The sequence below is a fragment of the Pseudopodoces humilis genome, chromosome 25, assembly GCF_049639895.1.
Source record: "Pseudopodoces humilis isolate 2021_Gansu_Grassland_sample_001 chromosome 25, ASM4963989v1, whole genome shotgun sequence".
Taxonomy (NCBI): Eukaryota; Metazoa; Chordata; class Aves; order Passeriformes; family Paridae; genus Pseudopodoces; species Pseudopodoces humilis.
In genome coordinates, this window is record NC_142224.1 from 5770878 (window position 1) to 5797356 (window position 26479).

Genomic DNA, 26479 nt, shown 5'->3' on the forward strand with positions numbered 1-26479 from the left:
TTCCACTTCTCTTCGCTGTCCACCCACTCACCCCCAGCCAAAGCCTCAGCCTGGGCTGGGCTTTTCCGACAGAGTTTACAAGGAAGAATTCTGGGGGCTTTTCTGAGCAAAGCGGGGCCGTGCTGAGAAAGACAATTACGAATAGAAGAGTGATGTTTCTGCCTTTGCTGCTTTGCTGTGAAAGGAGATGTTAAAAACACAGCACAGGTGAGTGATAGCACCGAGGGTGACCTGTCCCAGGGGTTTTCCCGAGCACAGCCCCGTGTCCTGTCCTGCCAGCAGCTGAATCCAGCCACGTTCTAACCAGCCCTGGAGTCCCAGGGGGGTTCTGGCTTTCCCTTCCTTTGGGCTCAGCCTCCTGCCTCAGCCTGCAATGCCCCTTTCACCATTTCTGGGGCTGAGTGACAAGCTCTGGGCTGTCCTGTGTCCTGCAAACACCCTCACACAGGGGTGACATTGGAAATCCGGCATCACACAGGGGCTGCCACTGTCCCCAGGGCTCTGGTAGCCCCCCAGGTGTGTCTGTGACCCCATGGCTGTGGGGTCTGGCCCCACAGTGATGTCCTGCCTGTCTGGTGATGCTGGCACCTGATTCATCACCCAGCACACTGTGTGTGAGTGCTCTGCTTTGCCTCAGAGCCTGCTTGAGGGCTTTCCTGGGGCCCTCATGTGATGAAGAGTGATCTTCCACAAAAAGAGGAATTTCCCACTGGGGAATTAGTGGAAAGGACGCAGATAAAAAGAAGAGAAACCAGAAGTGCTCTGGACAGACTCAGAGAGCATATAGGTGGGCACAAACCAGCAGGCTCCTCTTTGAAGAACCATCTTAAAGGCCTGAAGTGGGAGATTTCTCCTGTTTTCATTGACTTATCTTTTCTGACAAAGGGCAAGGGCTTCCACAAACTTGCAGCCTGGCTGGAGTACCAGCGGCAGATCCCCTCCCTGCCCTGGGTTTATTCCCATCCAGGGCAGAGCAGCTGATGTTCTGCCACTCTGCTCTTGGCCCCTGAGTCACATCAGAGCTGAGGAGTCCTGAGATGAAGCACAGCCAGTCCCACAAAAAGCCACAGATTGTGTTTTGTGTAAGACAATGACAATTAAAAGCAACAGGACCAAAACACAGGGAAGTGGAAGTTCTGCGGAAAAGCTTTCTGTGGAAAGGGGCTGGCCCTGTGGGTGAGGCGGTTCAGAGCCTTGGGAGAAGAGGTTGGCAATTTAGAGGAAAATGAAAGAGGCTGAGGAGGAACGAGAGTTCTGCAGAATGTTTGGATGGTGAGTGGGACTCGGGCTGGAAGCTGAGCTCTGCAGGGAGGGCACTGCCAGGTGCCACACGAGAGGCTGGTGAGGGGACAGTGTGAGCTGGGGGTGACGTGGCTGACCCTGAAATGCCTCCCTGTGAACACACCACAGAGAAACCCAGCCCAGGAGCGCCTGGGCCTGTGCATTTCCCTCCCTGCTGTCCCCCAGGAAGCTTTCCCAGGGTGACAGCAGGGTCAGACAGGTGATGCTGCACCGAGCAGGGCAGGGATGGGGCCCAAGGGCTGGCTCTGCACAGCCCTGCCGCAGGACAGAGCGGAGCAGAGTGATCCTCATCCCAATTCCCTCGTGCCTGGAGGTCAGAGCAGCTCTCCTGGGCTGGTGGAGCCGGCTCTGGCTGTGTGCTTTAGCTCCTGTTTAATGGCTGGGAGGGCAGGAGGGTGCAGGGAGGGCTCACAGCAGTGTTACCAGCAGGAAAGGTGAGGATTTCACCTGGGAGCTGTGTTCATGCTGACATTTACCATCAGGCTGCTGGGTTCAAACCACACACCCTGCTCTCTGGAACCTGCTCTCTGTAGGTGTAGCCATGAACAATTCCTGGAGATGTTTCCTGAGAATCCCTTTCTGAAGAAGATGCAGCAGCTGAGGAGGGCATGCCTGGCTCAGGGGTGCAGCTCAGGGCTTGGCCACCCCTGCAGAGCCTGCAGTGGCACAGAAAGCAAACAAAAAAACCCCAAAAAACATTCCTGCCTGTGACAACTACTGAGGAGTGCGCTGTGGAGAGAGGGCTGGCTCAGAGCCCCTCTGTGAGCTGGGATCCTGAGAGCAGGAGGGGTCAGAGGGATCCAGCCCAGGCTTTCCAGCCTCAAAAGGAAGGAGCTTTCCAGCAGGGCTCCTCCAAGCTTGGATGTCCCTGCTTGTCTCCTGCCCTTCTGATGAGCAGGTGTGGGTGGGGAGCTGGATGAATAAGGGACTTACACTATGAATAATGCCAGGAGAAATGTGTGGCATTGAGGGTCATGGCTCTGGCTATCAGAAAGCACAGAATGAAGCTAGGCCCTTCTCCAGGAAAATCCAGGTATTTTCACCTGTTTCTACCCGAGTTCTTGGTTAAGCACAGCATCCCCCAGGTTTTGCCTGCAGGGGAGGCAGGAGGCTCCTGGAAGAAGCATCATTCCATTAGCAAAGGAATTAAAAGGCCTCTAAAGAAACTAGAGGAAAATGGCATTTCGTTTCCTTTGGAACAGAGAACTCTTGACTTCTGGGTCACACCAGAGAGGTTCTCCTGGGGCTGGGCATGTCTGTCCATCCCCTCCTGTGTGCTTGTCTGGGCAGGAGAGCTGTGGGTGAGTGGGTGGTGGGCACAGAGGGGAGGAAGGGGGGTTTGGGTGGGCAGGAGGGCAGCGGGGAACCCCGGGATGCTGCTGTTCCCTGGGGCCAGGTCTCACCCTGCAGATTCTCGGCGCTCGGCTGTCCCTGCCCCGCATCCCTGGGCCGGCACAGGGCAGGTGTTTTGCAGGCTGCGCCTGGAGCAGTTGGGAAACCGGCGGCGCCGGAGCCGGGCGGCAGGTCCGACAGGTTTGCTCCTGGCGCTGGCACTGACGTACGAACCCTCTCGCCAAACACCTCCTGGCCCGGCCCCTGCTCGGCACCGCGCTGCTGGCATGGCCGTGCCGCAGCTCTGAGCCCAGCCCAGCCCCGACCCCGGCCCATGGACGGCAAAACCTCCCCGGTAAGTGCGGGCGGCTCCGATGGACCCGCTCCCCTCGGGCTTTGGTGGAGGGACCGGGCTCTCCCTCGGCTCCCCGGGTGTTCCTTCGCAGCAGCCGGAGGGAGCAGGAGCCGGGGGAGCTGCCTGAGGAGCTGCTGCCCCCGGCACCTCCCTGGAGGGAGGGCAGCCAGCAGCATCCCTGCTGCTGCCCGGTGCTGGCAGAGGTGTCGAGGCTCTCGGGTGCTTTGCCACGCCGGAGCTACGAACCGAGGGGATCAGCTGGTGCTGGCAGAGGGATCTGGTGCTGCTTGGCACATTCCCGAGCCCTCCGGCACTTTCCAGCGGCACTGCACTGGTGGGCACGGCGCTGTTGCTCCCCTCGCCTGCTCTCCGGGCAGTTTTCCTGCGCCCTTTTTGGGCTGGGCTGACTGGGACCTGCTCAGCCCTGGATGTAGGGCTTTGCTGAGCATCCTGTCATGAGGAAAACATCCATCCCAGCCGGGCACCGGGCGAGGCAGCGAGTAATTACCGAGCCGAGCAGCGCCGGCCGTGCCAGCGACATCCGGAACGAAGGCGGCGGTGCCGGCGTGGATGGGGCTCCGGGGGAGGCAGAGCTGTGGGCTCCTGTTGGATGTCAGCTGGCTCTGAGGAGATGCAGAGTGGTCCCAGCTCTGGGCAGCCCCAAAGCAGGGTGGCATCACTGCGTCTTGGTGATAGTGGGGCAGGCACTGGGATGGCCACACGCAGAGGCAATTGGCCAATACTGGACAACCCCACCGGGCCACCTTGGCATTGTCACTTGGGTTAAACGGGCCATCAGGAGTGCCAGGAGCCACCCTGGGCTCTGCAATGGCAACAGCGTCTCTTTGTCTTTCCAGGCCTCTGTTTGCCCCTCTGTGGAGTGAGGTGAGCAGTGGTTACACAGCCCTGGAACATTTTGGCTCTGTGGCCAAAGGCTGCTCACAGTGGCACAGGATGACCTGTCCCTGGCCACATCGGGCTGGCTCCATCGACAGTTGGGCACCTGCACTTGCAAAGTGACGCTGGCTGGCTTTGGGATTTCACTTTGCTGTGGGTATCAGGGTCTTGGCAGTGTCCTGTCCCTGCTCTGGTGCTGGGCTCTGTCCCCTCCCAGGTAGGCCCCACTCAGCAGTGGCACTTGAGCAGGACATTGTCACCCAGAGGGACTAGGGGCTCTCACAGGCTGGGGACATCTTTGTCCCTGGCGAGGACAATGTCTCGGTTGTGTGCTGGCTGAGCTGCCCCGCACGGACAATCGGCACTTCACAAGCAGGTGAAGGAGTTCCCAGGCTGGACACAGGGCTGTGAGCAGCTGGAGCCGTGCCGAGCTCAGCTGGGGAGGAGGATCTGAGGCAGCTCCTTCCAGCCAATTTAATCCAGGCTGCCTTGCTCGTTCTCCTCCTGATGCTCTGGATTTTTGGGAGTTCCTGTGTCCTTCCGCTCCCCCAAGACATGGCTGGGCCCTGGGTCTGGTTGCAACACCCAGGTGTTCCCTGGCTTCCGCTTTCCCTCCCACTCCGAAACTGCGGGTGACTGCTGGCTGGTTTCCCTGCAAGCTGAGCCTCCAGCCCAGCCTGGGTTACCTTTCCCCTGGTGATTGTCCTCTGCTGCCGTGGGTTTGGGGGCCTCCCCTCCACACCAGGGTGTGGAGCTGCAGGTCAGTGCATGTGCCAGCTCACGGTGCAAAGGGGATGGGCACCTCGGTGCTGCTGTCCTTGGTTTGGGTGCCTGGCCCAGCTCTGCTCCGAGCCTCAGAGCAGGGACAGGGAGTGAGGTGCTGCTTGCACTCCTGACAGGTTTAGCAAAGGGCTCGTGTTGAAGACAGGCAGTGTCCACTGCCTGCAAGGTGAGCAGAGCTGGCCAGGAGTCCCTGAGTGTCCCCAGTGCCCCTCCTGGGTGTCCTGTGGAAGCCATGGGTGCCCCAGACGGCGGCTGGCTGTGGCCCTCTCCCCACAGCTGCCTCTGGCACGCATCTCTCTCGTGGCTGGTGGAGCATTTGCAGAGAGGCCATCGGGGAAAGGGCTCAAACCACAGCAGCACGTGTGATCCGGGCTCAGCTCTGACTCTGACTTTTACTCAAAAGCCAGCGAAGGATGAGTAAAGGTTTTGTGGGCAGGAGCCATCACTCGTTCACCGGGGTCATGCACTCCTCTCAACAGAAACATCTCTGCAAAACCACCACTCTTTTCTCTGCTGCAATGGCCCTACACTGCTTGCCCATGGCAAGATGCTACCTTCTCTGCCAGGCCCCCAGGATTACTTAGACTTTTAAGGAAATAAGTAGCTGAAAGTTCACCTGCGTGTAAGAAAGGGCATGTGCTTCCTGCTGAGGAGCAGTCTGACCTATGGCACGTTTTGGTGTTAATTTGATATATTTGCACACTGGAGGTGGGAGTGCTGCTGCACCCAGCATTGCTGGCTCCCTGGGGAAGCTGGCTGTGGTTCCTGTGTGTGATGCAGAGGTTTCTCCTGTGCAGGATTGTAGTTCTGCTGGTCTGATAAGCAAAGGGTTACAGCTGCTGCAGGGTGAGATGTGACACATCAGATGTGTGGAGATAGCACACAAATGCCAGGGGAAAAGGGTATTTACAAAACCTTCATTTCTACTTAAGCAGGGGAAGTTCTTTGCCCAGGAAGGGTTCCTGGCATCCCCACTGCTCTGCTCAGGACCTGCCACAGCTCTGGCTGTCACCAACAGCGAGCACTGAGGGTACCCAGGGGTGCCCCACGATGTGAGAACTGAAATCCCATCAGTGTTGGGACCGCTCAGCTCATTAGGGGAGGGCACTGCAGGGCACCCTCCAGCCCTCCCAGCCCCGAGGAGAAAACTGAGGGGTCCTCCCGGGCTCCCCGGCACCTTTGGGAGAAGGCAAGGCTGGGAAATCCGGGTGTAGGGAAAGCTGGAGCACGTTCCTGCTGTCCGGCAGAGAAAGGGTGACAGCGGGGCTATGCAGCGGAACACAAAGTGCCTCTCTCCGCTCCTCCCCGTGCACAGGAGCCCGGGGAGCTCCACACGAGTCGGGAGGAGGCTCCCCATGGCCGGGGGACATTAGCGGTGCCCGTGGCACTCCCGCGGGGTGGGAGGAGGTTTGTGCCGCTGCTGGCCGGGAAGGCTGGCCAGGAAGGCTCCCGGAGCCCGGGGGGCTGTGTCTGTGCCGGGATGAGCTCGGCAGGCGCAGCCCGGGCAGGGCAGGTGTGGCCGCGGTGCGGGGCTCGGGCCGTGTGCGGGACGCGTGGCCACGCCGGGACCGTGACTCACCCGTAATGGGCAGGAAGTCACCGCCAGCAGGGCACAGCCGCCTTCCCAAAGCAGCAGCCTCAGCCACCTGCTCATTAGGGCTCCTGCTTCCCGGCAGGAAACACCAGGGGAGAGAAACGCCAGCTGCAGCTCCTGTGCGTGTCCCCCTCTTCCAGAGCTGCGCTCCAGCCCGAGCGCTCCTCGCTGGCTTGGGCGGGGAAAGGGATGGTTTCTGGCCATGGGGAAAGGCGATCTCCGGCAGCGCGGGGCCAAAAATCAGAGACAGGCTCGCAGGGGGATGTGTCAAAGCCCATCTCTGGGTGGTAAGTGGTCCCTGCAGGGTGGTGGCTCCACTTCCCCCGGGGCTCCCCTGCAGAAGTGCTGTGACAGAATCCCAGAATGATTTGGATGGGAAGGGACTGAAAGCTCACCCAGGTCCAGCCCCCTTCCATGGGCAGGGACACCTTCCGCTGGACCAGGTTGCTCCAAGCCCCATCCATCCTACAAAAAGTAGAGGAAGCAGCATTTATTTTGGGATTTGTTCCTCTCTGGAGGAAAATGGGAGGCTCTGGCTTCTGTCACCAAAGGAGCATTTGGAAGAGCGTATTTTGAGGAAAGGAAACAGATACATATTCTTTTGTGAATTCATGGATGAGGAGTGACACGACTGCAGAGCAGCATTCCAGGGTGCAGGACGTTTCAGGGCTTGGAAAACACCGATTATTAAGTATTACTAAATGACAGCTGGAAATTGCACTGTATTTTTTAAATGGCTAATTAAGGATAGATGCATAAATTGGGGCACTGGCCCCGTGGAACTGGGCCACAGTGTGACTGTCACGATGCCAAATACCCGGCTGATTGCTTGGCTCACAGTGATGGCTTTGGGAAGTTCAGGCACCCGGAGGGGAAAACCCAGTGACAATGAGTTTTTTTTGCCATCCTGGGTGGGATATGGCTCAGGTTCTGGTACAGAGAGAGGCACTGGGGTGGTGACTCTCCATGGTTCTGTGGGGAACAGGCTCGTTGTGATGCCGGGGGGGCTCAGCTCCGTCTGTGTGGTGCTCTCACCTTCACAGCTGGCAGGGTGGCAGCTGGGGGACTCTGGTGGGCAGCAGTCACTGCTGGTGACAGTCCCCTCTGCCCACAGAGCACTGCCTCGCCCAGCAGTGTCGCCCCCAGCCTCCTCCATGTCTCCAAGGTCAGCAGCATCTTTGGTGCCCGACCTCCGCAGCCTCGAGAGAACGTCCTGGGCATCAGCTTCAAACCCTACAGCCCTGAGTCCGGCCCGGCCCCGAGCCCCTGCTCAGCCTGTGAGAGCTCACGTAAGGATGGGGCCCGGGGTGACCGCTGGTCCCTCTCAGCATGGGGAGGGATGGAGGGAGGCAGGGATGTCACAGAAAGCCACGGGGGTGCGAGGGGCGTGGGGGCAAGGGACAGGACAGTGACCACAGGGCAGGCTGGGGTGTGCATGGCCCTGCTCTCCCACAGCTCAGAGGTGGGCAGCAGGGTCTGGGAGCCCCGAGGAGGCAGCTACCCCCTGACCCTGCCTCTGCCCTGCTGCCAGGAACCTCCATGTTCAGATCTCCCTGCATGAGCCAGCGGCGGCTTGCGCTCATCTTCTGCGTCTCCGTCCTCATCGTGCTGCTCGTCGCCCTCATCCTGCTGTGTGAGTGGGGTCTCGGCCTGGCGTGGCTCCTGGAGGGGACCTCAGAGGAGATGGGGGTCAGCAGAGTCTGGGGATACCCACACTGGGAAGTGCCAGAGGGAAACTCCTGGCCGAGAGACAGGGATGTGCTCTTCCCATTCCCTGAGTGTTCCTGACATCTGCTGGAGAGACAGCAGCTGGGGAAAGGAGAAAAGGAGATCTGCTGCCTGGGCTGGTGGCAGCATTTGGGGCTTGCTCTGGTGGGCAGCAGGGAACCCAGCAGCACCCCCAGCTGCCCTCCCCAAGACAAATCATGGTCTGATGGAATCCCTTTAATCCTGGTGACATCCAGCTGCCACTCTGCAGCCAGTGGGCTTGAAGCACTCACAGGCTGAATGCATTTTCTGTGGGTGAAGGGAGAGGGGTTTGCGGCAGCTGGGCAGCACAGGGGGTGTCAGAGTGGCCAGTCCTCTGTCCAGCAGCTCCTCACTCTTGCCTCAAACACACCTCACACTCACACCCGGTGACTGGGAACGCTCCTGTGCCTGGCACACCTCCAGACACCCGCCCAGGTGGGTCACAGCCCTTCACCCATGGCCAGCCCTGGCCTCAGCGTGGTGTTCTCCTGCTTCCAGTCATGTTCTGGCGGTCACAGACGGGCATCGTGTACAAGGAACCAGCAGAGAGCTGCAGGGACAGCGCCGTGCGCTGCGACGGTGTCGTCGACTGCTCCCAGAGGAGTGACGAGCTGGGCTGTGGTGAGGCACTGGGAGCTGGGATGGTGGGAATGAGGGGAGCCCCAGGAGCACCCCTGACCCTCCTGCTCCATCCCACAGTGCGCTTCTCATCCGAGGAGTCTTTGCTCCACGTCTACTCCAGCACAGAGAGCCAGTGGCTGCCGGTGTGCAGCAGCGACTGGGACGAGTCCTTCTCCAGGAAAACCTGCCGGCAGCTGGGATTTCAGAAGTAATTCCTGGAGGATGGGTTGTGCTGCTCGGGTCCTGGAGCCTTGCCAGACCCCTGGCCTGGCTGAGTGCAGGGTCTGCTGTGCTGTTTCCCCCAGTGTTGCGTTTTCCTGCTGGAAGGCGGCGTGTCCAGCGCTGCTCTGGGCACAATGCAGGGACCAAGGGGTCAGTGCCTGGATTGGGGGACCCTCACTGCCTGTCCTCTCCCCTCCCAGTGCGTCACAGACCGAGTACATCCCCCTGCGTGTCTCTGGCAAGAGCCTCACGGTGACTGATGAGCGAGACACCATCCAGCAGAGCCTCAACAGGTACCAGGGTCACGTCGTGCCCCGCCCCTGCCCCGGTGCCACAGGAATGGGGCTGAGCCTGGGTCTCCCTCCTCTCTCCTGCAGCTCCCAGTGTCTCACGGGAAAGTACGTCTCCCTGCGATGCACAAGTAAGGAGCTGGCCGGGACACAGCCGAGGGTGGGCCCCCTTTCCAGAGGCTTGGGAGCACTTTTCCCCCTTCTCAGCACGGGGTTGGGCAAATGGGACATCTTCCAGCAAATTTTCTGGGTGATAGAAAAGTACCAGCATTGCATTCCCTGCAATAAGTGTGGTACCTGTGGGTGGTGGGGACGCTGTGTGTGTCCCCCTCCGTGCTCCCCTTCCCCCCGAGCCTTTCCCCCAGCCCTGCTCTCCCCTCCAGCCTGTGGGCAGAGGATTTCTGGCCGGATCATCGGTGGGAAGGAGACCTCTGTGAACAAATGGCCCTGGCAGGTCAGCGTGCAGTACGGGCCCATCCACATCTGCGGTGGCACCATCATCGACGCTCAGTGGGTGCTCACGGCCGCCCACTGCTTCTTCATGTGAGTGCTGCCGCCAGCCCGGGCACCCAGCCCGGCCCCACACCCTGGCTCTCACTCCCTCCTGCCCCATCTCACCCTGCCAGGAACAGCATGAAGATCCTGGATGACTGGAAGGTGTACGGAGGGGTGTCGGACCTGAAGCAGCCCATGGATGGCATCCCTGTGTCCCAGGTCATCATCAACTCCAACTACAGCGACGACCATGACGACTACGACATCGCCCTCATGAAGCTCTCCAGGCCACTGACACTCTCAGGTGAGGTGTCTCAGCTCACCTGGCCTTGGCTGGGTGGCGCTTGGGGGACAAGGGAGATGGACAGGACCGAGAGGCCGCTCGGGAACCATGGGGTGCGTGGGGCTGCTGCCGGCTGGAGCATCCAACTCTGCTGTGGCCACATTGCTCGTCCCTTGGCCAGGAAGGGTCTGGCAATCGCAGCCGTGGGCTGTGCCACCAGCCCCACACGGGGCGGGGGAGACCGCGCTGGGGTGTGCAGAGAGGAGAGCCTTTCCTGCGCCCCACGCTCCTCCCTGTGACATTTCTCTGCCGGTGACTCCTCCCTCGCTCCTCGCCCGGCTCCCGTCCCGTCTCCTCCAGCCCAGGTGCGCCCCGCCTGCCTGCCCATGTACGGCCAGCGCTTCCAGACCGGCCGGTCCTGCTTCATCACCGGCTTCGGCAAGACCAGGGAGAATGAAGGTGAGGGAGGACTGCGGCTCCCCGCGGGCAGCTCCTGCCCACCAGCACAGCCCTGCTGTGGCCCTCGAGGGCTTTCCCGCAGGGATAACTCTGGGGATCGCCCTCCCAGCCGCGAGGCTTGGCAGAAATGAGACCTGTGAGAAACAGCCGCTTCCTCCCTCGCTGCGGAGGGCCGGGGGGCGGTGGGGGATGACGAGGCCCCCCCTGCCCCACAGCTTTTCCTGCCTTGCAGATAACACGTCCCCGAAGCTGCGGGAGGCCGAGGTGAAACTGATCGACTACAAGATCTGCAACAGCGACAAGGTGTACGAGGGCTACCTGACCCCCCGCATGATGTGCGCCGGCTACCTGCAGGGAGGGAAGGACGCCTGCCAGGTGAGCTGCGCTGCCCGATTTTGGGTACCCGCAGAGGGGAGGTCCCCTGCCTCCCCTCCTCACTGCTCTGCTCCTCCGAGCCAGGGTGACAGCGGAGGGCCCCTGGTCTGCGAGGACGATGGCCGCTGGTATGTGGCCGGGGTGACGAGCTGGGGGACAGGATGTGGCCAGAAGAACAAGCCCGGAGTGTACACACGTGTGACAAAGCTCCTCAGCTGGATCTACAGCAAAATGGAGGTGAGGTGGCAGGGCTGTGCCTGGGCAGGGTGGCCCTGGAGAGGGGCTGTACCCCCAGCCCAGCCCCTGGCACCTCACCCTGCGCTCCTCTCTGTCCCTTGCAGAGCGAGAACGACTAAGAGCGGGATGGACACTCGCCTGGGCTGTGCCTCTCCGGCTGGCACGGCCCGCTGCCCCGGGCTGCTGCCAGGGCACGATGGCACAGCCAATCCCCCACCTCTCTCTGGGCTGTCCGTGCAGCCAGGGACCTGTGGCTGCCCCCGAACTCTGCAAACAGCGCCTGCAAAGTGACCCTGCCCTCGCCTGGCGCCGGGGCTGACACGGTGGTGACACCGGGGGAACACAGCCCATGCCAGCGGCTGGCCGTGCTGGCTGGGGGACACCTCCTTGCCCCGTGTCTGTGGCTCTCCTGCTGTAAATAGACCTGTCCGGACAGGCTGTGCGAGTGCTTCCTGGCGGGGCCGTGGCGCACTCAGCGGCCGAGGGGCTGCCGGCAGAGCACAGAGAGAGAGACAGAACTCTCTCCTTTTGCCAGGTCTGTGCCACCTTGGGGTGCAGGGTGTGCCAGCTGTGTCACACCTCCGGGCCACGCTGCGGCCACGGGGAGCCGCGGGGTGCGGATATTCCACCCTCCAGGAGCCCCGGGGTGCGGATATTCCACCCTCCAGGAGCCCCGGGGTGCGGATATTCCACCCTCCAGGAGCGCCGGGCGCCGCTCTCATGTTTGCGGAGGGATTTAGGAAGTGCCTTTTACGAGCTGTGCCAGAGAAATGCCACCTGTTTTATTTTCCCGTGCCGTGGCTCTGGGCTGAGCCCGCTCCGGGGAGGGTTTGGCAGCCGAGTGGGGCAGCTCTGTGCCCTAGGGTGGCTGCGGGAGCTGTGACGGGAGCCAGCGGCAGCCAAAGACCACACTGCAGGCTGGTTCGGAGCATCCCAATGTGAGGATCTCCCTGCCCTGCCCGAGCAGGGATGGCACAGCCAGCCTCTGGTCCCTGCCCACTCCCCAGCAGGGACACATTTTCCTCGAGGAAACAAGTGCCTGCGTCTCCTGGTGGGTGCTGGGGCGCACAAGGAGATCCCCAGGGCGAGCAGAGGCTGCCTGCTCCCATCTCCAGCCCTGTGGTCAGCTGCAGGGGCGTCCTTTGGAGCCTGGCCACCCCGCACTCTTCTAATAAATGTTTTGGTAGTGCCCCAGGTGGAGATGGCTCTTTGGGATGGGCTGGAAAGGAAGCAGCGATGTGCCGAGGATCCCTGGGGAGCGGGCGTGCGGGGCTTGTGATGGAGTGGCCCTTCCTGCCCGTCACTGCTCGTGGCTGGGAGAAAAGCGATGTTTTAGGTTGCTCAGGTGCTGGGAACGTCCCCTGGGTTCCCAGCACTGACCACTTCCCCTAGAAAAGGTTGTGGGCAGCTGTGGTTTGTGTTGGGATTTTGGGACAGCGTGTCAGCTCCGGTTCTGGGTGTGCAGAAAGCACCTGCCTGTCCCTGGGGCTGGGGCTGCACCTGCCCGCTGCCGGGAAGGGCCGGGTGAGCTCCTGGCTGTGCTGCACTTCTCCTGCATTTGGAGCAGCGCTGCCTGGCTGCCCCGGAGCTGAACCGGAACAAAGGGAGGGAGTCGGCGCCCTTCGGGCAGCACCAAGTCAGCCTGACCTCAAATCCCTTTTCAGAGCTGCAGCCCAGAAACCTCCCACGGACACAGGAGCTGCCCGTGAAGGACGGAGTGTGCAGGGCCCAGGGGACTGTTCCCACTTCAGAACGTGTGACAAGGGCCTCGGCACCCTGCTGAATTCCAGGAGGAGTGGGGGGCTCTGCCTCACACACACTGAGGCTGAGGTGCTGCAGTGACTGCCCCGAGTGTGCAACACGATTTCCACAGACAGAAGCAGCAGCTTGAGTTAAAGACGGGGCCCTGACTTCCCTGCTTTGTTTTGGTCTGGTTAAAGTGGGAATTCCATTAAATCACAGACCCAGCTTAGGTTTGTCCAGAGGCAATCCGGGGGTTTCTGTGGATAAGTCAGAATGAAGCAGCAGCTCACAATGGTTTATTGCTGGAGAAATTGATCTTTTGAAAAGGAATAACCCAAAAATTGGAACCCAGTAGGCGTTGGTCTTTCTGGAGCTGTGTTCCTGGGACCAGTCATGGTAACATTTCAGCACGTGTGGGACCTTCTCCTCTGCTGTGGGTTTCTCCTCCTCAGGGGTTATTGCTCCTCTGAAAGTCTCTCCCATCAGAGAAATGCTTTCAGTCCCTAATACAGATTTAATTTATTTCTTCTAAACCTGCCAGCCAGCAGTGTCTCCCCCCAGGCCCACAGGCAGGTATGCTGTGTTTTCCCATGGGATGAAGTTTTCTAAGCAGATTAGGAGTGAATATTTTCCCGTGAAGCCTGGCCACGGCTGTCGTGCTCTTCCCAAACACCGTGCAGACAAAACAGACGTCCTGGACACTGCTTTGCCTCCACTCCAGGGAGAGCAGAGTCTGGTGGGTGCCAGCCCAGCCCCGAGGAGCTCCTGGGACAGCCCAGGCCATCACCTGTGGCTCTTGTAAAGCTCTTTGCTTGCTCAATGTCCTGCTCCAGAGCATCTTCCCAGACAAGGGGTGCTGAGCACATCTGGCTGGGCTGTTCCCAAGTTCCTCTGTGCTCTGGAAATCATAGGCCAGCATCCCAGGGAGGATTTGTATCCCAGGGGGATACAAATTACAAAAATACAGCCTGGCAGGCACCACGTGAATTACCGCCCATTAGCGGTGGTTTTCTCGATCTCTCCTTTTATAGCTCTTTGTTCTGCTGTGTCAAAACAGATTTGTTTATAGGGTTTCAGCGATGATGTTTCTCTGCAAAAATGCTTTTCCTCCAGTTGGGGATTGGTTCCTTTCCATGGTCAGTAACATCATCGCTTGGCACGGAGTCGCTGGACTTCAGCTGGAGCTGTGCTTGACGGGGCAGTGCAGGAGCCTCGGCTCTATCCCCACTCCTGCAGGGATCCAGGACACAAGGAATGACTTGGACCTGATGGAAAATGATGTTATTGGGGTAAACACAGCCTTATGGCTACACACAGCTTTTGTCACTGCTCTGCTCTCCCTGATGGGGGCCAAGGGCTACGTTGCCACTGAACAGGAAATTTCCAAGCTTGGCATTACAGGGAGAGACCTTAAAATCAGAGGGGAAAGTTCTGGAGAAGTGGCTCCGTTCCTGCCCCAAGCCCACGGGGAGGAGACGCCTGCTCCAGGGTAAGGGACACAGGCTCGGATGAAATCATGGCCTGCTGGAGCAGGCAAAGCTCCTGATCTCTCTCAGATAGCTGAGGAGAGCAGCCCAGCCCCTTTGCTAGCACAGATCCTGCCTGGCCTCTGCATTACTTTTGGCCCAGTTTCTCCACAAGAGAAGCTGGAGCTCGGTACAGCCTCTCCAGCAGCACACCTCTGGGGAGCAGATGTTTACCATGAGCACCTGCTGGAGCTGCTTTTCCTCTTCCCTTCCCACATACTCATTGGGGGCTCTATTCTACATGAGTTTGTACAGGGAAAAAAATATATATTTGCTGCTGATTTTTTTGATTCTACTCACTTTGGGCAGCTCCTTGGGAATTTGTAGATAAAGAACCAAGGGAAGGAGAGCACAGAGCACATCCAGTCACATCCAGCTGTGTCCTGGCTGCTGCTGCATGGGGCATCTGTGCTTAGGCCTCTGCAGAGCCCTGCCGTGCTCACTGCAGCCCCCAGGGCATGGTCACACCTGAATGTTTTACTGTGTGCTGTGGACAATGACAGCCCAGCAGCAGATAAGGTCAGAGGAGCCCAAAACTCGATTATGAAGGCTTGATCCCTGCCTCCCTCCCTGCAGGGTAACTGACAGCCTTATCCTGTTATCCTTATGCATTAGAGGGACTTGATGTTTTCCAGCTCCTCAGTGTTGGTCTGTATCTCTTGACCCTTTGAATAATTGCCTTGAAATGCCAGTGCTGGTTTATTTTCTTTTTATGTTTTACTGGAAGCAGGGAGATGGCTGTGGAACGGTGCGTCACTGCCTGATTTCTATCTCAGATGCATTGGAGTTAACAGGGGATGAGCCAGCTTGGTGGTGACAGCATTGCTGAGGTGTTTTTCCAAGAAATGGCTTTCCAGGGCAGCAGCAGGAGGCAGGCAGGCAGAGGTTTGCCAGTCTGGCCCGGGATGGAGTGGTGCCCCTGGCTCTCAGCTACTGCCTGGCAGTGCCCCCAGCACCCTGCTCCCATCTGACATCCTGAGCTGAACAAGGATCTACCCATCCTGCTCCTCCCAACACTCCTGGCTGTCTGAAGGGAGCAAACTGGGGCTTGCCACAAAGCTCTGTGACAGCGTTTCCAGAGCTTTCCACAGGGCTTTTTGTCCAGCCCTTCTGTCACACAGGGTTTTGCCCTGGCTGGCTGAAGCGTGTCCTGGTTCCTGACCTGCTCTGGGTAACCCCCAAAGGGTCTGGCTTCCTGCAGCTGCCAAATGCTGGTGGATTCAGGGCAGGCAATGCAGGTACCAGGTCCTGGCTGTGCCTGAAACTGAGCCAGGCCAGGCTGGAAGTGGCCCTGCTGCCCACCCTGCCCTGGGTGGACCCTGAGAGTCGCTGAGCGATGTGACTGATGCCCCGTGAGCTGGCCCACCTGGCCTGCCAGCCTGCCAGTCCCTTTCCCAGCCCTCAGGAGCAGCAGGACAGCAGGGCTTCTGTTTGCCAACTTATCTGTGTGTGTTTTCTGCTGGGCCCAGAGGAGCTCCCAGTCTGTTCCTCGTTCCCCCCACACTGGAGCACAGCTCAGGGCAGAGTCCAGGCTGTGGGGAGGGACGTGTCACAGCCAGGGGAGCGTTTCCCCTCCACACCTCAATGGTTTGGGTTGGAAGGGATCTTCAGGGCCATCGTTCCAAATCTCTGACACACCTTCCACTATCCCAGCTTGCTCCAAGCCCCATCCAACTTGGCCTTGGACACTTCCAGGGATGGGGCAGCCACAGCTTCTCTGGGCACCCTGTGCCAGAGCCTCGCCGCCCACATAGGGAAGAATTTCTTCCCCACATCCCATCCAACCCTGCCCTCTGGCAGCGGAAGCTATTCCCTCTTGTCTCTCCAATCCGTCCCTTGTCCAAAGTCCGTCTCCAGGTCTCTTGGAGCCCCTTTAGGCGCTGCAAGGGGCTCTAAGCTCTCCCTGGAGCTTCTCTTCTCCAGGCTGGACACCCTCAGCGGCCTCCGGAGCAGAGGGGCTCCATCCCCCTGAGTATCCCCGCGCCTTCCTCTGGGGGGATCTGGGAGCCGCCGGGGGCCGGGCCGTGCTGGCCGCGCCCCCGCCGCTGCCCGCGCCCCCCGCCCCGCAGGCGCCGCCCCCGCCCCGCCCGCCCGCTCCCCTTTGTGCGGCAGCCCCGCTCCGCGCTCCGCTCCGCTCCCCCGGCACCCCCGGAGCCGCGGGGCCAGCCCGGCTCTGCCCGGCCAGCTCAGGTGGGTCCGGCCGCAGAGGGGTTTCGGGGGGCCGGTGGGGAGGAAGGGAGGGATCGGGGGGCTCGGGGGGCTCGGGCTCCTCCCGGCAGTGCGCGGCTCGGGGTGCCCGCTCGGGGCTCCGTGCCCCGGTACCGGGGTGCGGTACCGAGCCCCAGCCCGCTCCCGCTGGGAAGGCGGCCCGGACCCCGCCCCGCTGCCCCGGGGCATCGCCCCTCGCCCCGACCCGCCCGCATCCCGGCCCCGGCGGCTGCCATGGCAACGGCGGGTACCGCGCTTTCCCTCATCCCAGCGTTGCCTGGTTACCAGCCCCCCGTGCTGGGGAGGATGCCCCGCGGGCCCCACCCGAGACCACCGCGGGGAGATCCCGAGCACGGCCGGGGCTCCGCAGGCTGGCAGGGCTGTGCGGAGCGGGGGGATCCCGGGAGCGGGGGCATCCCGGGGAGCCGGGGGATCCCTCTCTCGAAGCCCTTGGCAGCGCTCTGGCTCCTGCTGTTCAATATTGTAGTAACACCGTGCGTAAACAGCCGAGCGCCTCATCCCGGGAAAGCGTACGGAGGAAGGGAAGAGCGTGTCTCTCGGGGTGTGTAATTAATGCTTCCAAAGAAACGGATTTTGGAGTCCATGTGGTGGAACTCGGATCTCGCAGGGATATTTCTGTGGGAGGGAAAGTGACAGGTGGTTTGTGTGGATGTGAATAAGCAGCATGAAGGAGCAGCCTCTCGGGGAAAGCCGTGTGTGGATTAGAATGGAGCACCCATTTTGGCAAGCCCGCAGCGCTCCAAGATGCTGCTGGGTCCCGTTGGGATTTTCAGTCCCGCTGGGTGGTTTTGCTCCCAGTTTGAAACAAAGACAAACCCGGAGAATCCCTGCTCATGCACAACTGGACCATGGTTGCAAGGCGGAGTGGAGAGCTGCCAGCATGAAGTGCCATGGCTGCCAAGCCAGGCCACCTGTTAGAGCGTGTTTGGGACCTGCTGGAGGATATCCTGTGCCTGCAAGGTGTGGATCAGCCTCCTGGCTCACGCTCACCTGGAAATTTTATCTGCTTTGTCTCAACATACCCATTCAGGTAAAGCATGGTGGGGGAGCCACGGCTTTGCCAGGTATGGAGGGCACTCCCTGGCACAGCAAACCAGCAGCTCTGTGGCCAGCTGTTCCCCTGTGTTTGCCTTTCAGGCTGTTTGTGTGTTTGTAAAGAGGCTGCTGAGCTCTGCAGCTGTTGTGTCCCTGAGCATGGAGAAGGCACGGCTGGCACTGGCAGCTTGGAGGTGTCCTGTCCTGTCCTGTCCTGTCCTGTCCTGTCCCACCCAGGGACCACCTGCCCACCACTCTGTGCCTGGGGCAGTGTTAGTGGGGACAAAAGCCGTGTTGCTGGGCACTGCTGTCTGCATCGTGGTCGCGGCTGATGGTGACAGCAGAGGAGAGAAGGGAGAAAATGTCTGCTCTGATGTGCTGCGGAGCGTGGCAGTGCTGTGGTACCCGCCACACTCAGGAGCCTCAAACAGCTTCCTCCATGCTGCTCTGTCAGGGTGTTCTGACGACCTGGGGTACTCTCACCACCAGGATCCTTCAGAGAACCTCTCATTTCTCTCACCTGTGGGGTTCTGGTGGCTGATGCCCCTGCAGAGCCTGGCCTCATTCAGCCGGTGTGTGGCCGAACGAGGGTGTGGAGGGAGGATGGGATGGTCCAAGCAGGTGCACAGTGAGGTTTACAGCCCCTGGTTCTCTGTTAATCAAATAAGGAGGGATCAGGAGCAGCAGACTCCTGTGGGAGGTGGTGGTGATGATTACTGCCTGCTGGAACCCAGGCTGGGTTCCCTGGCCAGGCAGCCTTCAGCCCAGCAGGGTTTGCACTGGAGGTTTGCTCGAGTGATGGATTGGCCTCGCTGCCTCTTTGGGGCCCCATCGGGGGGTTGGGGACTGTGCTGAGCCACACATGGCTGGGCAGTCTTGGCTGAGGCTCCTCGTGGGGTTTAGGGTCAGTTCCATGAGGCTGGAAGAAGCCCTGCAGCAGGCAAGTGGAATTCTGGGGTACAGGTGAGAGGGATGGTGCGCTCAGAGACACCCCAAACCAGCAAAAGAGACAATGAGGCTGTAGTAAAGCCAGGTTTGTGTCTCCCATCCAGTCAGCCTCTGGATCACCACCGGATTTGGGAAGGGCCATCCATACCAGAATGGCGAGGGCTGGAAATCTCCTCTCCTCTCTCATTTAGAAGCACGAGGCACAACAACAGGCACATTAATAGCCAGATTGATGCTGACGTGAAATGGCAGAAGAGCCCATCTATGCAGAGCTGGAAATGTCCATTCACACATGCACGCTCCTAAACGCCCAGGGCAACGGAGCGCTGCTGTCACGGTCTGGGGGGCTTTGCACAGAAACCAGAGATTTTAACTAGGTCTGATCTTCGGGAGATGCCCTGAGGACTCCTGACGGAAGGCGGAGGCTGCCTGGAATTGCTCTGTGATGGCTGAGACTTGACAGGGCAGATCTATGCAAAACAATGAAAAGGAAAAGGGGACTTGGAGATCCAACAGCAAAACGAATTCACCTGCCTTGCTCTGGCAGGATTTGCTGTGCTGCAGAGAACTGAGCCAGGCAGGAGAGACTGGGTCTGTCTGCCCGGCTTTGCCCCCTCCTCTCCCTCGCCCGGGCTCCGTGCACGCACACACACCAAGCCAGTGGCGTGGAAATGGGCGAGGAGGGATTATCCAGGAGGAAGAGGCTGAGGAGGAGCTGTGGCTGTGCTCGGCATGGAGGGAGTGTTGGCTGTGCTCGTGGCAGGGCGGTGCCGGGGCTGTGAATCATCCGGCCGGCTCGCGTGGGCGCGGGTGGCTTCCATCTCCTGTGCCAGGGTGGCCCTGCCACTGTCACCCTGCCACTGTCACCCTGCCACTGTCACCCTGCCACTGTCACCCTGCCACTGTCACCCTGCCTTGCTGCTGGCTGCGCTGGGCAGGGGGAACCCCCTCACCATGGGGCAGGTGCAGCCCTGAATGGCTCTGGCAGCCCTGGGTTAATCCCCCAACCCACTCCCATCCACATCCTCCCAGAAAACAGCAAACTCCGTCTACTTCCTCACTCTGTGTGGCTGCTTCCTCCCCCTGAGCCTCTCACAAATTCCTGCTGCCTCCTCCTACCTCCGGCTCTTCTCTGGAGGTAGGGATGTTGGGAAGATACCTGGGTTCCATCACAAGGCAGCAGGTTGAGCTGGGATGAGAGGGAAGGGGAGTTCTGGACGCTGCTGTCGGCTCCTGTGCCGCTCCGCCTCTCTCCGTGTTTTGCCGGATCTCGCAGTTTTAACAGGAAACCCCCATGTTTTGGTGCAAGTCACAGGCACTGCCACTGCCTGTGGTGTCCGGGGTGGTGACTCCAAACTTTGTGTCACCACGGGGAGAAAACAGGCAGAGATTTGGGCTGTGGGACGTGGCAGCTGCTGGATTTCCTCTCCTCTCCTGTGCCAAGGCACAGCTGGGTTCAGCACGGGGGAAGGCAGGAGCGGGGAGAACGGCAAACCCTCGGCAGTGCTCGCTCTTCTCACTTTATTTCAGCTTCAGGAAGAAGTGGGTGGGCCAGCTTGGAGCAACCCAAAAAAACCTGTGGCTCTTTGCAAGGCATATGCTTCCTTGGAGGAGAGCTGGGCTCGTTTGCACTGCAGAGCGCCGTGTTTGCCTTCGGAGCAGGGACACTGCCAATCCTGGCGGCTCACCCGTGCGGAGATAAGTTTGAGCGCGCGGAAGTGTGTGAATTCTAGGAACTGAGATAGAAAAACAAAGAACATATGTGTGCTGCGTGCTTGGCTCGGCCCAGCAGTGAACTCTGCCGCGCTACGTGCGAGAAGCCAAACGCTGAGCAAAGGGTTGGAGGGTGTTTGTGTGGCTGGGCAGGGCCCAGCGCCACGTGGAGGGGCTCAGGGCAGGGAATGATGCAAAATTCCCTGATTGTGTTCTTCAGGGAATGATCCAGTAGCAAGAAAACAGCAGCAAAACAGTAAAAATCTGATGAATGATTTGTTTGAGAAATACGGAAGCCAGTTAATATTGATCACGGCACGAGAGCGTGAGCTGGGTCACAGCCCTTGTGCACACACTGAGCCCTCGCAGGGCTAAAATGACTGATTTTACAGCCTCGTGGTGAAGAGATAAAGAATGTGAGAGAAAGGACGTGTGCAGCTCGAAGTGACTGTGTCACCAGCTGTGGGTTCTTTGTGTGTGCTTCTAAGACCTGGTAATTACCCCAAAATCTGCATCTCAGCAAACGAGGGGGTTTGTCTGGGCACACTCCTGTGCTCACAATGGCCCAGCAGCTGCAGCAGAGGGGGATGAAACCCTCCAGTGTTCGGGTAAACACATCGCCTTCGGAATGGCAAACCGTGGAAGGGGAGGGACGAATGGGAGTTATCCTGGGCTTGTTGTGGTGAACAAGGCGGCTTCTGGGAATGGTGGTGGGCCCGGGGCTGCCTCCTCTGTGGGTGAAATGGGAGCTGGCCCCAAGGGCAGCACTGGGAGAGGCCACAGAGCCAAGCGCTGCTGGAGCCAGCAATGGTGGGCATTGCTGAGCCTGCTGCATGTGTGCACAAACTGGGAGCGTGGAGCACAAACTGGGAGCGTGGAGCACAAACTGGGAGCGTGGAGCACAAACTGGGAGAAGGGGCCGTGACAGGGTCCGGGGGGGACCTCGGTGTCCTGGGGAGCCAGCCTGGGGCAGCTGAGCTGCCTCCCCCGTGGCTGGCAGCGGGGCTGGGCTGCGATGGACGGTGCCTCGGAATCAGGTCAGGCTCTGGAGGGGCTGAAGAGCAGCACGGCGGGCTCTGCATCCGCCAGCGAGCTGAATTCCTGCTGTGTCGAGGGCCCCTTCCTTATCGGCACTAATCCAGAGCAGCAGCTGCAGCAGCTCTGTGGCACTCGGCGCTCTCGGGGCTCCCGATAACCCCGCTGGCAGCAGCGAGCCCTCTCTGCGCTCCCAGCCATGTATGGCCACACACGGGGCACGGGCTGGCACCGCTGACAGCAGCAGCAGAGCCCCACACAGGGAGCGGCTCTCCCCTGTCCCCTGGTGTCCCCTGGTGTCCCCTGGGAGCTGGGGAAGGGATGCTGGTGGCAGGTTGTGGGTAGCAATGCCCTCCCTTCCAGCTTGGTCTCAGAGGCAAAGGTGCCCATCCCAAATGCAGCTGGGACATTCCCCCTGCCCGAGCTGGCAGGGAGTGTCACAGCCCGGCCACAGCGTCCTCACACCCGGGAGAAAGGTCTGACGTGTTCCCAGGGAAGGGACAGGGACAGGCTCCGCTGGGAGGGGACACCGAGATTATTTCTGGTCTCTCCTTGATGCTGCAGGGACCCCGGAGGGCAAGAGTGTCTTTGAGCTCACGTCCCACCAGGGCCACTGGCCTCATTGCAGGAGTGTAATTGCGATGCTAATTGGGACAAATCATCATCAGGAGCCCGGCCGGGGGCTGATGGCCTGGTGTCGTGCAGTGCCCTGCTGAGAGGAGCCCTGGGATGCTCAAAACCAATGAACTTCTAAGAACAGATGTAGAAAGAGCAAACTAAAATTGTTCTTCTTGCCTCTTCTTCCGTGGTGTCTCTTAAATCTTCTTGAGAAAGTTTTTAATTGAAACGCACCACATTAAAAAAATAATCCCAAGTGCGAATGGAGTCTGTCCCAGTTTAGGAGGCTGGAAATATTCAGCAAACTGGTTAAGTTATGCCAACTTCTCCCAAAGACAGTGGGATTTAGGCTTGAGTGTTATAGCAAACTAGGGTAACTGTAAATCCAGCCTCATTTCTTTTCTTTTCTTTTTTTTTTTTTTTTGTCTCTGTGAAGGTTTAGGTTGAATATTAGGAAAAGGTTCTTCCCCCAGAGGGTGCTGGCACTGCCCAGGCTCCCCAGGGAATGGGCACGAGGCTGCCAGAGCTCCAGGAGCCTTTGGACAGCGCTGCCAGGGATGCCCAGGGTTGAGGTGTTGGCTCCACTGCCTGCAGAGCAAACTCGATACTGCACTGGGGTTTATGCCAAGTGGAGATGGTCAAAAATACATCACAGAACCCCACAATAAAAGTATGTCTGGTGCTGAAACCCTTCCCTTCCTGCCTTTGAACTGCTGGGCTGGGCGCAGCGATGGCACCAGGTGCCCTGGGTGTTTCCTAGGAGCAGCCTGGCTCCTTCTCCCATGGCATGGGCTGGCCCTGCCTGCCCACACAGCCAGCCATGGGTCATCTGGAGCTCCCCCGTGTCCCCTGGCCTTGTCCCAGTGCCCTCCCTGAGGCATCTGGGTGCTGACACCCTCTTTTCCCCTCTCTCACAGCGGCCATGGAGGCAGCGCTCATCTTCCTGTGCTCCCTGCTGGTGCCAGCGGCCGTGGCAGACGGTAGGTGCCCGGTGCTTCCCACACCCACCTCCGGATAGCCTGGGGATCCCCAGCCTCCAGATGGACCCAAGGGGGCTGCAGTGGGGCGTGGGGCAGCAGCCATGAGAGCCCAGAGCCCCAGAGTTTGTGGGGAGCTGCCAGGGCTCAGCCAGGGGCTCACTCACCCCTTGTCTGCTCATTTCCAGTGGCCACCCCGGAGAAGGAGGAGGAGGATCCCTTTAACTATGGTGAGTGAGCGTGGCTGAGCGTGGGGGTGGGTGTGGGTGTGCCGTGGGCAGCGAAAGAGCCGCCCCCTCCCCTGGCCCCAGCAGCAATGAGCCCTGTGTCTCCCCTCCCAGATTACCAGAGCCTGAGGATCGGCGGGCTGGTGTTTGCCGTGGTCCTGTTCACCGTGGGCATTCTCCTCATCCTCAGTAAGTTGGGGATGTGGTGGGTGCTGGGCTGGCAGGCTGGGGCAGCAGGGGCTGTTCCTGTGCTGGGAGGGCACTGGGAAAGGTCTCATCCCCTTCTGGCCACGCTCACAGTTTCTCTCCCCTTGCAGGCAGGAGGTGCAGGTGCAGTTTCAAGCAGAAGCCCAGGTGAGTGAGGGTGGCCTGGTGGGGAACAGCCCCTCTGCTCTGATCCTCCCGGGCTCCCTCTCGCAGCTGGCACTGCTGCACTCTCTGGGTGTCCCTTTGGGGTGCCCAAAACTGGGGGAGCAGCTCTGCCTGCTCCCAGTGCACCTTCCCAGCCTTCCCACCCCGGGATGGGGCACAGCTGACCTCACCGTGCTCCTCTCCTTGCAGGGCTCCAGGGGACGAGGAGGCTCAGGCAGAGAACCTGATCACCTCGAACGGTAAGGTCACCCTGCTGCAGTCCCTGTGCCACTGCCCCGTGTCACTGCGTGTCACAGTGACAGTGACAGTGACAGTGACAGTGACAGTGACAGTGCAGGGCTGGCACCACAAACCCCTCTGCTCTTCCCTTTGCAGCAACGGCAGCACAGAAAGCAGAGAACTGAGCAGGAGCCAATGCTGTGAGTCCCAGGCCAGGCTGGGTGGGGGCATCAGGATGGGAGGACAGCTGGGGCTGTGTGTGGGGTGTCTGAGGGGCTCTGAGCAGACCAGAGGGACTGGCCAGCTCTGCATCCCTGGGATGGGGTGGGGGCGAGCACTGGTGGGGTCCACAGCAAGGAAACTCGGTGCTGGTGAGGTCCCGAGTGTCCACAGGCAGCCCAGCAGGAAAAGGAAGCATCTGTCTGGATTTTCCCTTGTGTTGCGCTTCCTTCTCTTGTGCTCCCCCACCCCCGAGGGGTTTTGGTTTTAGGGTGTTCAGAAAGCTGGGTGTGAAGCCCCGGGGGTGTCCTGCTCTGAGCTCCCCAGCCTCCTGGGCTGCTTTGGAGCTCGTGCTGGCAGTTTGTGCTGCTGGGGTACATCCCCTGTGTGGGGAAAGCCTGACCCACTGCCCTGCTCCCCACGCAGAGCCAGAGACCCGAGGACAGATGCTCGGAGCGCAGATGGCCGCGGCCTGCGAGGAAACTGAAAGCCCAGCAGCAGGTCCCTCTCAGGAGACGCGGAGCTGCCGTGTCTGTGTCCCCCTCTGTGCTCCAGCACCGGTTCTCTGTTTCCTAACCCGACTAAACTCCGCTCACCGTCCTCTCTGCCTCCCGTGGTGTGTAATGTTGCTGTGAGATGATCATTACCTCTAGGGCTAGTTGTTGCTGATGTTGTAATCGTGACTTTCTCTTCACCTTTCTCGTGCTGTGCGTGTGGTTTGGGCTCTGTAGGACTGGCAGGCTGCTGCCCTTTGGGCCGCCCTCCAAGCCTGGAAACAGGGAGTGTGGGCTGTGGGGCAGGGGTCCACGGCTTGGGGACCTGCAGTGCCCTGGGGACCTGCCCAGCCATTTCAGGACCACCCGTCCCCATTTCAGCAATAACCCCCTGCATGTCCCCAGCCTGAAAACAGCCACGGTGGGGAGTGAGTCAGGCAGGGACATCCCATGGCTCAACCCTCCTCGCTGGGGTCACTGGGGTGCTGGATTCAAGGCTGAAGGGAGCTCTCCTGCCTCTCCTGCTTGGCAGTCCCCGTTTCTGTCCCTGGTTAAACCTGTGGGACGCTGTGTGAGGCAAGGCTGTGGTGGCAGAGAAGCCCGTGGGGTCCCCAGCATGGTGACACTGTGGATGAGGGCAGCAGCACAGCCGTGGCCTCAGTAACCAGCACAAACCAGCTCCTGCCCGCCAGCCAGAGCTGGGTGGGGGACACAGTCTGAGGGCTAAAGAGAAACAGAGATCCTGTCCGTGCTTGTCTCCGGCAGGGAAGGGGCAGCAGCGTCTCCTCCTGGTGCTCCCTGCCCCTCCTGACGCCTTGTCGCTCCCTGTGCCACCCGTGTCAGTGCTGTGTGTTGTCCCGTGGTGGTTCCATGTCACCCCCAGTGCCAGCTGTCCCCTCTCCCCGAGGAGCAGCAGCGAGTGGCACTAAGTGATTGTCGGGGCTTTTGGACACCTGAGCTTGCAGTGTGACAATGTGCTGAGCCCAGAGGCCATCATCACCCTGTGTCCCCTCATGGGCTAGAGGCAAACCTGTGATTTTTGGCTCTTCCCCAAGTCCATGGGCAGACAAAACCTTGGCTGGGGCTAGAGACTGCCCGCTTGGGTGGGGGCAGCAGTGGGGGGTCCCCAGAGCTTCACTGAAACACCTCAGGTGCCATCCCCACACCGGGAAGGGGGTCTTGTCCTCCAGGATGGTTTTGAGAGGAGTTTCTGCTGTGTCCATCCCCCTGTGGTGGCCCTGCCTCAGCGTGGGCTGTGTCCCTGCATGTTTGGCATCGCTTGGTGGCACCGGGAAGCTCTGTCCCATCTGTGCCAGGCAGAGGGACCATGAATCTGGTGTTGTATCCCTTCCCTCGGTCCTGGCTGCTGCAGAGGGCCCCGGGCAGAGCAGACCCCCGGGCCGGCCCCTGAGTGTCACGGTGTGTGTCCAGTCGGAGTGCCCGTGCTGTCCCTCGTGTGCCGTCGGTGTTACCACGAAACAAAGAGCTCCCTGTGGTGTGTAAAATGGCCAAACCCTGACTGTTGTAAAATAAACTGAGCTATTGTGTCTCCTTTTAAATAGGCGAGTGTGCTGCTGTGCTGGAGGGCTGGTGTGCTCTGTGCTGTGACCTAAGGGGAAAGGAATAAAATATCGTTTCTATCGGTGCCTGCCTGCGTTGTCTCGAGGGCCGTGGCGTTCCCAGGGCAGCCTGGCAGCTTCCCACGCCGTCCCATTGTGGCCCGGCTGGGGCCAGGGCGGCAGGGGCAGCGCCCTGGGCAGCGCAGCCGGGCTTTGTGCCGGCCGAGCCCCCTGTGCTCCCTTCTGCAGCTCAGCAAGAGCCGGAGCCCGTGGGAAGGGAGCGCGGGGGCGCGGCCGCGGGCACTTTTGTCCCTCGGCTCTTTGGGAGCCGCTGTGTCGGGCTCTGCTGGCGCGCCGCTCCGGCGATGCTGAGCGCTGCCAGGGCGCCGTGACAGCAGTGAGTGACAGCAGTGACAGCAGTGACAGCAGCGCCGGGCCCCCGCAGCACCCTCCTGGGGCTTGGCTGCCACCCCGCGGGGCCGGGGGTCTGCGCTCCGCAGCCCTGCCCAGGGGAGCGTCCCTGGGGCCCGGCTCCCCCCGCCCCGGCCACCCCGGCGTTAATCGGCTTCTG

General features: G+C 60.3%; 2 protein-coding genes across 5 annotated transcripts; both read left to right on the forward strand.

Moving 5' to 3' along the window:
• Window positions 1-9: 9 nt before the first annotated feature.
• Window positions 10-12173, forward strand: TMPRSS13 (transmembrane serine protease 13). Of its 3 annotated transcripts, none has more exons than XM_088066758.1 (13): window positions 10-207; window positions 7378-7552; window positions 7795-7896; window positions 8511-8633; window positions 8712-8841; window positions 9056-9148; window positions 9233-9276; window positions 9529-9688; window positions 9772-9944; window positions 10284-10382; window positions 10615-10757; window positions 10842-10994; window positions 11099-12173. In XM_088066758.1, exons 3-13 carry the CDS (start codon window positions 7803-7805, stop codon window positions 11111-11113), a joined length of 1227 nt encoding a protein of 408 aa, XP_087922884.1. In that variant the 5' UTR covers window positions 10-207; window positions 7378-7552; window positions 7795-7802; the 3' UTR covers window positions 11114-12173. The 3 variants fall into 3 exon arrangements, with proteins under 3 accessions (XP_087922884.1, XP_014115265.2, XP_087922883.1); XM_014259790.2 differs by lacking the exon at window positions 10-207 and adding an exon at window positions 2881-2989; XM_088066757.1 differs by lacking the exon at window positions 10-207 and adding an exon at window positions 2883-2989 and having other exon boundaries at window positions 7429-7552.
• Window positions 12174-16345: 4172 nt separating this feature from the next.
• On the forward strand, window positions 16346-25989 carry FXYD6 (FXYD domain containing ion transport regulator 6). Of its 2 annotated transcripts, XM_088066759.1 has the most exons (9): window positions 16366-16453; window positions 22278-22511; window positions 22759-22821; window positions 23007-23048; window positions 23160-23234; window positions 23363-23399; window positions 23607-23656; window positions 23793-23836; window positions 24282-25989. In XM_088066759.1, exons 2-8 carry the CDS (start codon window positions 22463-22465, stop codon window positions 23819-23821), a joined length of 345 nt encoding a protein of 114 aa, XP_087922885.1. In that variant the 5' UTR covers window positions 16366-16453; window positions 22278-22462; the 3' UTR covers window positions 23822-23836; window positions 24282-25989. The 2 variants fall into 2 exon arrangements, with proteins under 2 accessions (XP_014115345.1, XP_087922885.1); XM_014259870.2 differs by lacking the exon at window positions 22278-22511 and having other exon boundaries at window positions 16346-16453.
• The last annotated feature ends 490 nt before the right edge of the window (window positions 25990-26479 follow it).

What these genes read in the sequence shown, in the direction of transcription:
- TMPRSS13 (XM_014259790.2), top strand. Translation starts at nt 2,969, where the DNA reads ATGGACGGCAAAACCTCCCCG. An exon ending in TGGACGGCAAAACCTCCCCG is followed by an intron (nt 2,990 to 7,377) that starts GTAAGTGCGGGC and finishes CTCTGCCCACAG; the next exon opens with AGCACTGCCTCGCCCAGCAG. An exon ending in CTCAGCCTGTGAGAGCTCAC is followed by an intron (nt 7,553 to 7,794) that starts GTAAGGATGGGG and finishes CCCTGCTGCCAG; the next exon opens with GAACCTCCATGTTCAGATCT.
- FXYD6 (XM_088066759.1), top strand. Translation starts at nt 22,463, where the DNA reads ATGCCAAGTGGAGATGGTCAAAAATACATCACAGAACCCCACAATAAA. An exon ending in AGTTTCAAGCAGAAGCCCAG is followed by an intron (nt 23,400 to 23,606) that starts GTGAGTGAGGGT and finishes CTCTCCTTGCAG; the next exon opens with GGCTCCAGGGGACGAGGAGG. An exon ending in GAACCTGATCACCTCGAACG is followed by an intron (nt 23,657 to 23,792) that starts GTAAGGTCACCC and finishes TTCCCTTTGCAG; the next exon opens with CAACGGCAGCACAGAAAGCA.